This window comes from Plectropomus leopardus, chromosome 3 (assembly GCF_008729295.1).
Source record: "Plectropomus leopardus isolate mb chromosome 3, YSFRI_Pleo_2.0, whole genome shotgun sequence".
Classification (NCBI taxonomy): domain Eukaryota; kingdom Metazoa; phylum Chordata; class Actinopteri; order Perciformes; family Serranidae; genus Plectropomus; species Plectropomus leopardus.
Genome location: NC_056465.1, coordinates 592012 through 607055, shown reverse-complemented (window position 1 = coordinate 607055; position 15044 = coordinate 592012). Strand labels below are relative to the sequence as shown.

General features: G+C 39.4%; 1 protein-coding gene across 1 annotated transcript in view; it reads left to right on the top strand.

The window, feature by feature from the left end:
* Nucleotides 1-15044, top strand: part of LOC121962420 (cadherin-2-like) — a 190061-nt gene that overhangs the window by 89301 nt on the left and 85716 nt on the right. Inside the window, exon 5 of the mRNA XM_042512679.1 lies at nucleotides 13494-13649. Within this exon, the coding sequence (XP_042368613.1) occupies nucleotides 13494-13649 (156 nt within the window). The remainder of the gene's footprint in view (nucleotides 1-13493; nucleotides 13650-15044) is intronic.

Genomic DNA, 15044 nt, shown 5'->3' with positions numbered 1-15044 from the left:
TTAAAAATCCTGAAGCTGACCAAATGAAAACTGACAGAAGTTTTAAGCAGCTTGCAGCATAATAAACAAAAGTAGCTTCACCAACTTTCCATAAAACACTTGCAACAACCAAAAGGCGGGTACCACTGATGCATTGTTCTGTACTATGCAGCTGTGATAAACAGTTTTGCATTGAAGAACAGTTCAGCACTGTAGAGGACTGAAGAACACTTCAGTACCATACTTTACAGCAGTGAGGAGCAGTTCAGTACTGTATAGTTCTGACAAACAGTTCAGCGCTGTAAAGTACAATTCAGTGCTGATGAACAGTTCAGTATAAATACTGATGATTGGTTCACTACTGTATGGTAGAGCACTGAACTGTTCAACAGTACTGTGCCATTCAGAATGGTTTAACGGTTCAGTCATGTACAGTATTTTTTTAAGATTATTTTTGGGGCTTTTATACCTTTAATGTATAGGATAGACTTCGTGTGAAATGGTGAGAGAGAAAGGGGGTAACATGCAGCAAAAGGCCAAGGCTGGAATCGAAACCAAAAGTTCAGTCACTTATAATACTGACGAATAGTTCAGTACTGTACAGTCCTTACAAACAGTTTGGTAGTGTGCTGCACTGATGAATAGTTAAGTACTGGCGAATGTTTCAGTACTGCACAATATTGTGTGATATTGCTTTTATACAGCAGTTTTGCAAGCCCCATTTATAAGTTATAAGGGACAATAGATTCTGAGATTCTGATTTGTTTATTTAATGTTTTTTTTTTGGCTCCGTTGACACTAACATTTCTGCAACTGCTGGAACTGACAGCTGTTGCTTAGCAACACATAAACATTTTCCTGCACACTACCTTTGCTACTTTGTTAAAACTTGGTCTACGTGTTATACGCAGACCAGCTGCTTAGTATCATGTGTGTTGTCAGTGAATTAAGAGTCTGTTAACAGTTGCTTTGGCCACCTGTGTCATTCAGATAAGTACACTGATCAGACAGTACATCGCCTCAGTGTGTGCCCACTCACTGGTATTATCTTCATCACCTCCAGTCGCACATCAGACAGTTTGTGTGTGTGTCGGTGGCTCTCAGGCTGTGGTTGGTGTAGGACGAGTGTGTCCCTACCTTACTGCACATCCTTGTAACATTTGTGACAGCTGGTTTACTCCAAGTGAACTGCGATTTACCAAAAGCTGTCCGTCACTGCTGCTACCTTCGGGGTGGGGGGGGCTTCAGGTAGAGGGCTTTTGCATCAGGTGAAAATAAACAATGAAATGTATAATGTATAAAAACATTTAACACTGAGGTTTGTTAACACTGTTCAGAGTAATATGATTACACTTTATAGAGCTAATTTCACTCCAAATTTAGCTTTTAAAATTACACTCTAATGTGCAATATTATTTAATTTTTGTCTCTCTTTAGTGTTATTTTTACATCTAGGTGATATGATGCTATTTTACTATGCTATATATATTACTGAATTGCTATGATCTAACCTATCAAATGAAATAAACACAAACAAACAAGGTTACAGCAACAACTTGCTTTAATTCACTCCATATGACATTTGTATGTCAAAAGGCCTGGAATAATGTAGATTGTCGACATGAAAGACAACAACATCTTGCTTTGTCCTGGTCACTTCATATGCATGGAAATGTTCTTGAAAAGTTACTGTAAATAGAGGCACAGTGAGCAGCAACAATTTCTCATGTATCATCAGAACTGACTCAATCTGGTAAAAGAGAGGCATTTCAGATTCAACTTTGCCACAAATAACCAGATGTGGGAGGTAAACAAAACCATTGTGTTTAGCCCAATTCACTTTCATAACTTTAACACTGGAGGACACTTGCATTGCCTTGACAATTTCAGAACCTCCTTTTACCATTTCTAAAGACACCATTTTTCCAGGACCAATGTCTAACCGACTAAAAGTTGTTGAAGTCAAATATGTGCGATATGGTACTGGTGGTTTTTGGCCAGGGCTTTGGTGATATTTTTAAATGACTTGAGCTGTTTCTTGAAAAGATTGTGCTTGCCTTTATAGCGCATGCACCAGCTATGAAGTACAGGTCCTATTTTCTGGATGCAGCAGGGATAATGGATAAGAAAATGGTGCTTTGGTAAAAGTTTTTTTTCTGAAGATACAACATGTTTGTGGTGTTCCACAATCAAATGTTTTAAATATACACACAGACCCTGAGTTAACATGGGAGAAAATACAATGTCCATTATTTGTAGTAATAACAGAAGTAGGCCCCAATGTTGGTCAGTAGAGGTTACCAAATCGCCAAAGAGGAGCGGAGCATTCCTCAATAAGCACCATGACTGAGCTGCATTCAGTCCCAGATCATTAGACTCTCCACCGAAATTCACAGCCACTGGCCTATTGTTTCTCTCCATGAATCTATAATCAAAACTTTGTATTCTCAAATTCAGCTACCCCAGTGTAACAAGTTGTTCTTTAAAATACAAAAACAATAGCTTCAACTCGTACTGGGCCACCCCTTCCAAAATGTCATGCATCAAATCAACTGAGAAGTTCTCAGTTGTGTGAAAATATGTCAAAGAGTTCAATAAGCTTGACCTCTTCACACCAAAAACATATGGAAGAGATGGCTTATGAGCCATTACTTGACAGTGAGCAATGTGGGTGTCTTTGGTGCGCAGCACTATTTTGGAAGAAATAGTGAATAGAATAGACTAGAAGAATAGACTCCACCAGACCAAACAAGCTATGTAATCCTAAATTATCGCCAGTAACCTGTACCACACTGCCACGAACAACACCTCCATATAGTGGAATATCAATACCATCATTCTCTAAAACTTTTATGTCTTGAACAACAGGAGCAAGAATTTCACTAAAACCGTTCCGTTTAAGATCTTGTGCATGAAATAAGGCACACAGGTGTATGTTGGCCAACATACAATTCTATTTTGGAGAGATGTTTCTTAAGGTAAAATATATTTCACCCAATTTATGAATACCTTGCTTGGAACCAAGAGGATTTGCAACCTCGAAGTCATCATAGAACATTTGGATCTGCACAGTGTGTGCTTTTCAGTTGAAAACAGAGGGTGAGTCTTAAATAAAGATCCATCATAAATATCTGAGCCTCAAGTCATCAGTGTCTGAGCTTTTCAATATTTCAGCAATACCTGACCTTTAAATATCAACTCCAGTGTAGATAAAATTGGAACATACATGAATTTATCTTGAACAACAATCTGATCATATGGTCCAGTCTTTTTATTTCGCCTTGTGTCAAATCTTGAGTTAATTACACATTCAACTGGTTCTACAGCTTCCCACTTGCCTGATAAAAAATTTCGATCACTTGTATTCTGAATTAGGAATTGTGAAAGGATTCTCTCACTCCTCAAAACATGCTGCAACTTTCTTGCACGTTTCAGCTTCTCTATCATCACTAAATACATGCTTAATGACAGTTTCTTTAGCATACTGCTGGATATCTTGAAAAATCTCTTCCATGGAAATCACAACAGAGTTCAGAACACTTTGGCCTACACCTGCTGCCTTTAAATCTGAAATTACAGATGCACAACTACTTACAAGGTGTGTAGAAGACACTGTGGACTCTGCCTCCAAATGTTCAGATGACACGTTAACATCAGTGGCATTACACTCAACACTTTGGTATGGTGAAAAATCACCTTCTTCAACAGAATCAACATTTAAGATGAAGGGTCCGGTCAGTACAAAGACCATGAATTACTTTAAGTTGCTTTATAAGGCTGTTTGGTCTCCCATGGTCACTTCTGCAAAGAAAACACGTAATTGTTTGATCTTGACACTAACGCACCATTCTTGCTCGCAACTCTGCAACTCTGGGAGTTTCCTTTGTTTCCCCAATGTCAATATTGTGAATGGTTGTTTGCAGAAACGTGAAAAAGTTGGCCAGGGAAGAGCTGTATGAGGTGCCAAAAACGTAATGGGCCTTAAAGAGTTCATCAAGGGCTCCCACTGAACCTGTTGCCTTACATGGAAGTGCATACTTATCAATCACAATAAAGAAGTTGTGAATGCTGCTTCTTGCAGCCCCCTGAGTGAGGAGGTAGGGCTGGCTGCTTTGACTTATGTTATCCAGGTGCTGTTGTACACTGGTTCCAGCCTACAACCAAACATTTGACAAAAATATTTAGTGACCAACTTCTGAAAATAGAACACTGGGCATGAAACTGAGGTGATGAAAATTAGATTTCAAACAACTGTTCAGCATACTTTTATGAATCTGATGAGGTGTTCCACAGCCTGACCTGCTGACATCTTCCCTGGCCTCTTCCTTCCCTGTGTGGATGGTGGCAGGAGAGGGAGGAGCAGCAAGATGGCAGACATGTCACTGTCCCAGCCTACAGACCAACAAATGGCAAGTTAGCATAAAGATAAGATGAGATAAGACTTATTTGTCACATACACAATGCGCAGTGAAATGTGATATTGTACCTGTTGCTATTGTGCCTGTCACAAGAAATAATAAAATAAAATGTCATAAGGTAAGATAATATATGATATGAAATATTTATGTCACGTGTACAGTAAACTGGCACAATTACAAACAACAGAAATTAAAACACCCCCTGTCATACCATTCTCAACCACAGCAGTTGACTCAGCATTACACATTAAATCCAGCAGCTCTGTGGTGGGTACCAGTCCTTGGCTCTCTGTAATCACTTTTGTCTTGAGATTGGTGGGCCACTTATCTAAGAATTTGTTGGCCGTGGCTTCCCCAAACAGCAGTAGGAAATCTTGTTCTATCTGTAAAGCAAAAATACAATGCATAGAAAGGAGAGATGAGAGACACTGCATTTGTGATGCCCACTGATGTGTGCCCACATTTGTGAACTTAAATTATTTTGTTTCTGTGTTTTAGCCCTTTGGGACAATATCTGACAGTACAGCTATACACATACACACATACACACACAGGACTTTGCCACCTTGGTCTCAAAAAAAAAAAAAACAAGGAAAACCCTGACTGTATGTAAAATGTGATGGTGGCGATGCATTTAATTACTGTGTAATACAGGTAAAGTTAACATGATTTCGGTGGCTCAAATGTCTGTTTTATGTTGTCTCATGGCTTGAATAATAAAATGTGCATGAGAACTCGACCGAAGCAGCCATGTTCTGCAAATGGTGACTAGTTTTCTCAGTTCACAGACACAGATACAACTGTTTATGGGCATCTGCAGCCGGTACCCGTAACACATGCTGTATGGGATATATCAGTGATTCAACTAATGAAGATGCTTTACCAGTCCTGGTGTGTCTAGAAATCTCCGAAAGACTGAGAACACATCTGCTGTTCTCTTTTCATTGTTAACCACTGAATGACGATAACTGAAGGTAGCTTTCATGTGTTTCAAAACAGCAATAGCTGCTTCATCCCCCTCATCAGTTAACACTTTGTCAGCAGTGACAGGTCTAGATTGACCATGGCCTGGCCCACCACCTTAAGTCAAAACACAATTTTATTGACTCCTGCCTACACAATTCATCAATATCATATGTAACTGATAAGTAAACTTACTTTTGGGAGATTTGCTGACAGAGGGACCTCTTTCCTCTGCAGCTTTCCTTTGAATGGTCTTCAACCGCCATGCAAGGTATCCTGAACCACTCTCTGGGTCATAGTAATGTTCCTATGTAATTAAATAAACACAGAGTGACTACACTATCAACATTTCTAAGGGCAATTATGTGTTAAATGTTGTAATAACCCTTTTACTTACATATCCATGTTGTGATTATGGGTCTTCCAGATATGGAAACAAGGCAACTATCCCCTGTACATACATCACTCTGACACTTTTCGGGGGGGATGTCCTTATGTATGACTTCAATGATGACATCACTCAATTGGACACAATTAAAAACAATCCAAGTAGTAACAATGTTTCTTTATAGCCTACATGTATGATTCTTACCCATGTGTTTGTGTCATCATTGTTGTAAGGATTTTTTCAATCAACTTAAATGGAAAAAAACATGCAGTCAGAAATGTTTAAACCATATGTACGACTGGAAAATGATAACATAAAAACACTCCCCATTAAATGGAACAAAATCCAGATTAGACTTAACAACGTCCACTACCCACCGCTTTTGCCTCATTGTTTATGTGGCATTGCCTTTTAGGTTCACTTCCTTCGGCAGTGGCTGCTTCTTCAGGAGGGTCACACATCATGACGTTCAGAATGATAGTATCTTCAGATGTTACTGAGCATGATGATGATGATGATAGAGAAGTATCTGTGCATTATGGAAAACGAACAAAACAGAAGCATATTAAATGTAACTGTTATTACTCCCATCCCAGCCTTTAAGTTTAACATGAACACATATGTGAATGGTCAGTGATTACCAAGTTCTTCGTTGATCAACATGACTCGGAGGATTCCAGGTGACTCCTTCACTATTTCTTCAAAGACCTCTCTGTCAACTTCTGTGTCAGATTGGTCCAGCTCCTTCATATCTGGCTGCCTGCCTTCTGGTATGTTAAATTTTAGGCACACTGAAGTAAAGGAAGGAAAAGGAAAAGGGTATTACAGAAATTGTAACAAAGCGTAAAAGACCATTTCCCTTTGAGAATGAAAATGTCAATTAAAGAAGGTTAGTGAGTACATTAGGATAAAACAATGTAACAACTTTTTACTTGGCTGATACACCAAATTCATCATAAAACCATTCCTTCTGAATTATCTGAGCTGATAATTGTTTCTGCTATGCCTTAAAATGGATGGGAACGACCTATTGACTTCATTTTCAACACAACATTTTGTGAAAACACGAGGCTTACTTTCAAGAGAGACAGAGAGAGAGAGAGAGAGAGCGTGCAGATTGCAGTATACACAGAGCCCAATGAGGAATGATTTGGATAGATGGCTGCCGTGCAAGCTTTTATATGTTTGCTCCTCCCTTATTTTGCATGAACTACCAATGTCCTTGCGGGAATCATGGATATATTATAAGGAAGTCTGGATACAGCCGTGGGGGCGGGGCCTCATTCATTCCTATGAGAGCTGCTCAGTGGTGCATGAAGCAGAGAAAACTCTTTTTCCAGGTTTAGAAAAGTGTAAAATACCCAGATCTACTGGCCCATGGAGCATGCATGGAAGTGATTAACGACAGCCGAATGCGGCCGAGTGTACCCGAGCATTGACTCCGACTCACTGGCTCACTCACACAGATGACCCGAGTGCTCGAAGCGAACAGCGCCGGTGCACGAGCATTCCTCTCGCAGTAGCTTAGCTTATTAGCAACAACAGCTAATCGGCAGTATAACGACAGCGCTGTCGGTTTTAATATTTACGTGATAATCAGATAATGGTATATTTATCTCTCTCTCTCTCTTCACACACACACACAAATATACATACAGCTCACCAGGGAATCATATCATAATCACGACCGGAGAAATCAAATTAACAGAATCGGAATGTGTCGTGCCCATAAAAAGGTAATAAAAGGTGGTGCTTGTAATATTGCCCCGTGTTTTATCACACAGCTCAACTTTTAAAAATACTACATTCAGTACCTTTAAGTAAGTGTCACTAGTGCTCAGCGCTGCTCACTGATAACCGATAGTTTGAATACTGACCGTAGACTGTATATACGGTCTCTGACACAGACACGGTAAGACGTCCATATTACAGGCTTTACAGCTAGCAGTGTATGGATGTGTTGTAAAATGGTAAAAATGATGAATTGTGATTAAAAAATGATGAATTACAGCAAAAATATCATTACTACAGCCGGTTCGAAGCCTGTGCTGTGCTGTGTGTGAGTTACATGCGCGCTCTCACGGTAGAATCCCATGGGTCCAATGCGCATTCACTTTATGTCTGGAGAAAGACCGAATTCCAAATCTTGATTCGGAAAATAACGCATTTTACGTCTTTAGGACTTAATGTATTTAATAATGGCTATAAAAAAGTGCGTTCTGAAAAGTCAACATGTCTCAAAAAAAATTAAAGGAAAAAATAACAACCAAGAAAAACAACTGAACAAAAAGTAACCTATTAATGTACTTATATTGTTCCATAACCTGAGCCTACTTACCAACTATTGATCCACTCTGATTGCAATTCACTTGATTACTGTGAACAACAAGGCAAAGTTTATACAGTTAAGTTGTGATTAACAAATCCATCACGCTATCAGTTAACTAAATTACCGATTTGGAGGGACTATGGTGGCCGGTCTCTGGGCATGCTCCCCTAACAGAAAATGTGTACTTTTAAGTCAAATGGATCATTGTGGCAAAATTTAATAGTCTCTGGCAAAGACAAAATAGTTCCATTCGGTCGTAGAACAGAAAGACTTAAAACATGTCTATTTTAGTGGGAGTCCAAGTCCTTCAGTTATATTTGACTGGAAAATTACATGCACAAAGTTGTCCAGTTCCTCTCCAAGCAGTCCCTCTTCATCTTAAGTTTTCCACAAAGTTAACAGGGGGGTATCAGATAAACCTCTGATTTGAGAGTTTACTGCCACAGTTAGCTGTGCAGGTTGCTGTTTATTGCTTATATATGAACATGTGTATTTCATTTATCTTTGTCTTTCTACTGGCTTACTAACTGCAATTAATTAATTTCATTAATATCTATTAAACTCAGAAATAGCACATCAAACAGTTGGTATATGCCCTTTTCTTTTGTGGTGTTCTCTCATATAGTCTCCACCATGCTTTGCTGTGCTGCATGGGGACGATCCAGGTGTGTAGAGAGAGGGGGTACACATGCACATTTTCTCCAGTGACACTCAGATGAGGAAAATATTGTTGAGTAATGCCAGCAGAAGTAGTCTTACACTCACCACAGATTACAACAACAAAAAATATGTGAGGTTATCATTTTCAAAAACTGCATTAGAACATTTTACCCAAACAAAGAGTGCACCACTGGAAAGCCTTTCATATGGTTTAATAAAAATAAGGAAAAGGGAAAGGCTTGCAGAAGACAGGGAGCTGACACTCAGGATGAGGGTGCAGACTTAGTGCAGGGAGTCTCCAGGCTCTATTGAATCCTGTGTAGCTCTTTTGCTGAAAGAGAGAGGGAGAAAAGGACAGGAGAGAGGGTTACACATGCCTTTATAGGCCTGGGTGTGAAACCACATTGGGAGATTAGGCCTGTTTGTTCCCCAAGTTCAGTGATGGAACTTTGTTAGTTGTGTTAAGTTTGTTGTTATCATAGTGAATTAGTCGCTTGGTAATTAGCTTTTGCTGTGCTCAGCATGTATCTATAGAGTTTCATATGATAGGCCTACAAATATTGATCCCTTTTTAATAATTTATTAGACTTTGTTCCTTTGTCAGCCTGCCCCTCCCTGTGTCCAAGCTTTTTCCTTTGTTTAAAAAGGTCTAGGCTACTTCATTGTTCTATGTGATCACACTACTGTAAATATAAGAGAGTGATTTTAACACAAAGTGTAAACCACTGCATGTGAATGCATGAATTAATCAGATCTGCGCTCCAGAGGAGAGCCTTCCTTAGGATGTGTAATATTGCCCTCTACTGGATTTATATGTTAATGAACTGCATTATACTAGAGCCTTCCAAACTGTATGACCTTCTTACATTTTATAATGCCTAGTCATTCTTCTAAGGTCATTTTGTCGAAAGTAATGCAAAATTTGTGCAATGCATTACTCTCTACAAAGAGTAATATTGTACAGTAACTTATTTCATTCAAATAAAACCTAACTACTTATATACTATGTATAACATTTTAAAGTAACTTGTGTAAAAGTGTATATTATATATCCAGTAGAAGAATTTCTATCATTAATATAAAATGAAGTATAACAGGCTAACATGTAAGTAGGATTCCTTAGTGCTTAGTCCATCACATAGCAGTCCATCCATAGCCGTTCCTCCAGCACCGAGTGCTCCTATAGTAAGTTACCAATATAAGATAACAAGATTATAACACCATAATAAAATATATGTTCAGTATGACTAATAATATAAGACAGTAAGTGTAACAATTTCAGTGTTTAGAATAATTCCACATTAAGCCTAGTATATATATATTTTTTTTAATGACTTACCCTGTGATCTCATTCAGGTGTTTCAGCTTCCCTCCCTTTGCCATCAATGGAAAATCAGCTGAGCTGTAACAATATATAGACCAATGTCATCAACAGAATCAAAGCATTCACCCTTAAATTATATTTGTTTACAGTAATTTTTTTTTTTTACGTTCTGTTTAGATGTCTCAGATATGCACTCTTAATCAATATCAACACTTTTGTACCACAAAATAGCACTCTGCTATCAAGCACCATGTTATCTTTCACAAAGCTGACATGTAATTCACACTGACCTGTAAAATAAATTACACAAGCCATTTCTTCCCTTTAACTTCCTAATGTTGGATGAAATTATTCAAGAGCAGGACATTTAAAATTAACAGGCTACTAGTGGCTAACGATATGTGTACAGTAATACAGTACAGTGTACTAATGTTAGCCTACTCTGTTAGCATATATGTTGCTTTGTAAATCTACTAATTCAGCGGCAGATAATCCAATATCATGCTTTAATGCACATGTTTATTTAGCTAAAATGTGCTGATAATATAAAAAACAATTCTTTAGATGTCTTACCCTGTTGAAGCCCATCACAAATGGTTTTCTCTGCTCCAACTCCACTGTGCCGCTAGCAATTAATGCTGCTTCCGGGAATTATTGAGATGCTCTACATTCCGCCATTGTGGGAAAAAAAACAGTCCATAGGAGTGAATGAAGATGACGCGACTCTCTCTTAAAGGGCTCTGGTCGGAACTAATTGCTGTAGAATATAGAATAACTGCATAATTCATTGACACTGTGTTTTTGCATCATGATGAAACAATTTACTAAAGTAGCAGACCAAGAATTGGCCCCTGGGGGAATCCATTTAAACTGTCCAACTCTTTCGACATAAAGTTGGAATATAACCCAAGGAAGTACTGACCAAGACAAGTCAAGCCATTCTCAAGTTTTATCCACTGAGAAGCTCTGTGAAAGCTACAGAGCCTCCACACATAACACAAATCATGGCCTTTTGTTTCTGCTTATTTCTGCCAGCTATGTGGCTGTGACCACTATATCACTGATTTAATGACTATGTACTACTTGAGAATAAAATTTACTACTGGATTTTTGCGAGCAGTATATGTAACCAGAAAAAAAAAATGTTAAAAATTTAACCAACTAGCTGTCAGAGGAGCTTTCAACTGCATCTCAGTCTTAATACTGCATTTAGAGCTTGCCTAGGTGTCACCACCTGACCAACATATGGGACCTTAAGGTGCTTCTGAAAGCTCTTAAAGCTAGTAAGAAGACTTTTGAGAGCATTTCTGAGCATTTTAAGCCTTTATTGCAGACAGAGAGAGAGAGAGCTGAAAGGAAAAAACGGTTAAAACTGCAAGGTCTGTGGTCAGACTCCAGTTAGGAATGTTGATTCATGGTTGGCGTCTTAACCTTGAAGTTACAGGGGTGCCCCTAATAAGTGAACTCATAAGCCTAGATTATATTGTTAGATAAACTGCTCCCAAAGCTCCAAAGTGAACTTCTCTACTTAAGTCAGTCAGCTACATACACTTTATTAGGCAGAAAGCAGCTACAAGCTAGCTAAAAAGCTAAGGGTAATGCTTTGTTTAGATTTTGTGTCAGATTGCTTTGTGAAGCAAAAAGCAACTTTTTTGAATTAATCTACTTAATTTCATTGTTGCACTTTCAATAGCCATTGCTCCTATAGCATCAGATAGATGGTGATCTATAGATCATTTGTTATTGTTTAGAGCTTCTATTTGTATGAGCACAGAAATATTATTACTTCGAAAGTTTACTTCAGGGATGCTGGAAAGGAGGCTTTGACCGATTGTCAAACAGTGGATTCATGAGGAACAATGTGGATTCAGTCCTGGTCGAGGAACAGTGGATCAGCTCTTTACCTTTGCAAGGCTGCTGGAGGGGTCGTCCATTCAGTCTACATGTGTTTTGGTGACTTGGAGAAGGCTTAAGACCGTGTGTCTTGGGGAGTCCTGTGGGGGCCACTAAAGGAAAGGGGTACCGGGGTCATTCCTATGAGTCACACAGTCCCCGTATGACCAAAGACAGAGCTGAGTCCACATATCTGGCGTAAAGTCAAACCCATTACCGGTTGGTGTCAGCCTCCGCCAGGGTTGACCCTTGTCATCCTTGTCTGTTTTTGATATTTATGGATGGGATCTCAAGACGCAGCCTGGGCAATAAAGGGGTCTGGTTTGGGGACCTCAGAGTTACAATTCTGCTTTTTGCAAATGATGTGTTTCTGTTGGCTTCATCACACTGTGACCTTCAGCATGCACTGGGGTGGTTTGCAGCTGAGTATGAAGCGGTCGGGATGAGAGTCAGCACTTCCAAATCTGAGGTCATGTTTCTCTGCTGGAAAATGGTGTATTGCCCCCTCTGGGTGGGGAGGGAGTTGTATCTCGGGGTCTTGTTCACAAGTGAGGGTAAAGTGAAACATGAGATGCACAGGTAGTTTAGTGTGGCATCTGCAGTGATGCAGGAGACTGTCTTGGTGAAGAAGAAGCTGAGCTGGAGGGCCAAGCTCTTGATTTACCAGTCCATCTATGTCCCAACCCTCACCTATAGTCGTGAGCTTTGGTTAGTGACCAAAAGAATGAGATCAAGGATACAACTGGCTGGAATGAGTTTCCTCTGGGCTCAGCCTCAGAGATAGGGTAAGGAGCTCAAATATCCGCGCGGAGCTCAGAGTAGAGCCGCTGCTCCTTTGCGTCGAAAGAGGCCAGCTGAGGGGGTTCGGGCATCTAATCACGATACCTCCTCGGCACCTCCCGGGAGGGTGTTCCAGGCTCATCCAACTGGTAATAAATAATGAAATAAAAACTCAAATTTATTGTTGTGATGAACAGGTGCTTAGTCCATATTCAATGTCTTTCTTTTTTGGGTTTGTAAACACAGTTGTGTTCATGTTAAGCCCTGTCTTTACAGTGCAGCTTGTCTCTCCTTTTTTTTCGATCATATGGACGGTGCACCAGGCAACAAAGTTTATTTTGACTTCAGTTAAATCTGTTTCTAAAGTTATGTAGCAGCAGCCTCAAGCACTTGCTGAGTGTTGACTGTGCAAGCCTAAAGTCAGACTGACATAAAAGACATATCCAGGTCAAACTCAGAAAGTTTAACTTCACTTGTAGGCCTATATTATTATATGTTTACCTGTAAACAGGCAGCCATGCTTACTTAGACAAATATATCTCCCAAAATACACTGACGGCAATAGATACAGCAGTAGATCGCACAAAGAGGTGAACATATCATGTTTATTTTGTGTAGAGACTTTTTCGTTTTCTGTCCTGCTCATTATGTACTGCAGTTTTTTGTTCTAGGGCTGCCCTTTGTATTTTATAATAATTACAGATACTTACCCAGTATGCCCTGGCCTTCTCCTCCTCTGTCTGTCTGTCTGTGCTTCAGATCCGCTCAGACCGGGATAAGAACCGAATGCTGCGTTACAGCGTGACAGGCCCCGGGGCCGACCAGCCTCCGACTGGCATCTTCATCATCAATCCAATCTCTGGCCAGCTGTCTGTCACCAAGCCTTTAGACAGAGAGCACATCTCTAACTTCCATGTAAGACTCTTCACATGGTGACAGCTAGGGTCAAGCAGACATTTAATATCTTGTCCAGGTCACTGTACATGTGGATTTTTACTACACTATGTTACAGGGACCTTTAAACTCTTATAGAAAAGAGGACAAGACAGTATGCAAGATAAAATTTCAGTTGTGATGAGCACATCAGGGGAAAGTGGTAAAAAGAAAAAGTCATATTTGAAGGTTACAGACTGAGTCAAAAAAAAGAGCTGAACAGCCATAACAAAAGTACCCTGGTTAGAAAACAACAGGGGCCTTGGAGTGATGTAAGGGAACAACACACTACACAACCACTAGGTCAGCTACACAAGACTGCAATGGACTGAAAAGATCAATACCAGCCATATAAGCTTAAACCAGGAGGTGATTAGACTGAAAATGTGAAAAAAAAACACAGCCACTGTAGCAACACCTTTCGGGGTAATGCATGTGTTGTGTCTTGTTTATTTCATCTATAGTGTGTAAAAGAAAGTAGGTTACACTTGTTCTATGTGCTGCCTCTCTTCTCATGTTAATAATTAGCCTAGCAGTCAAAGCTTTAGTGTGTTCGCCATATTAGCCACAAAAAGTTATGACAGAGCTCAAGTGAATCTTAACATTAGTAATTTTCAACTTCCGTTCTTAAAAGTGTTAAAAGCTGAACCTAGATACATTTGACAGGGAATTCAAACCTGAATTCAGATCACATAAAATGCAATTTAACACCCACAGTATACAGCTGGTTTTACATATACCTGCTGTATACAGTCTATTAACAGAAAAAAAACAGAAACTGCATTTCATATGATTTCATCTAATGTACCTCATATGAATCTGCTGTCTCAACACATTGGTGGTATGTCAACTGTCTGGTTTTTTATTGTCACTCTCTGCTGGATATATTCTCTGTATTTGCAGTGATGAGGAGGAAAGACTCATGGTGTTTGCTCACTATATCAAATATAGTCATATCCACCTTTGAGAGCACAGTCTAACCTTTTGATCTGTAGCAATGCACACACACAACCCACACACAGGGGCGTGGAAATCTGGAGTCGCAGCAGGGAGATTTGCATTTAAGATGGCTGATGAATATTCATGTGATTGGGTGTAGTTGTCAGAGCTGAGAGCTGGGATTGGCCAACATGTTTATTCATGAGGGAGACTTTGGCTATTTGAGAGCCTAGTACAGATGCTACCTATGCTGTGAGGGGATGACTTATCCAGGGTCCAAGTCCAATCAATAGCTTTACTGAGCATCTTTGACCATTTAGATAGTTATAAAATAGATTACATGTGACATTATATTGACTGAAGTTTTTTTTTTTCAAAAATGATGTTCTTTTGTTCTTACACAAGTTGTATTGATTTTTTCGAGATTGCACTTTTACA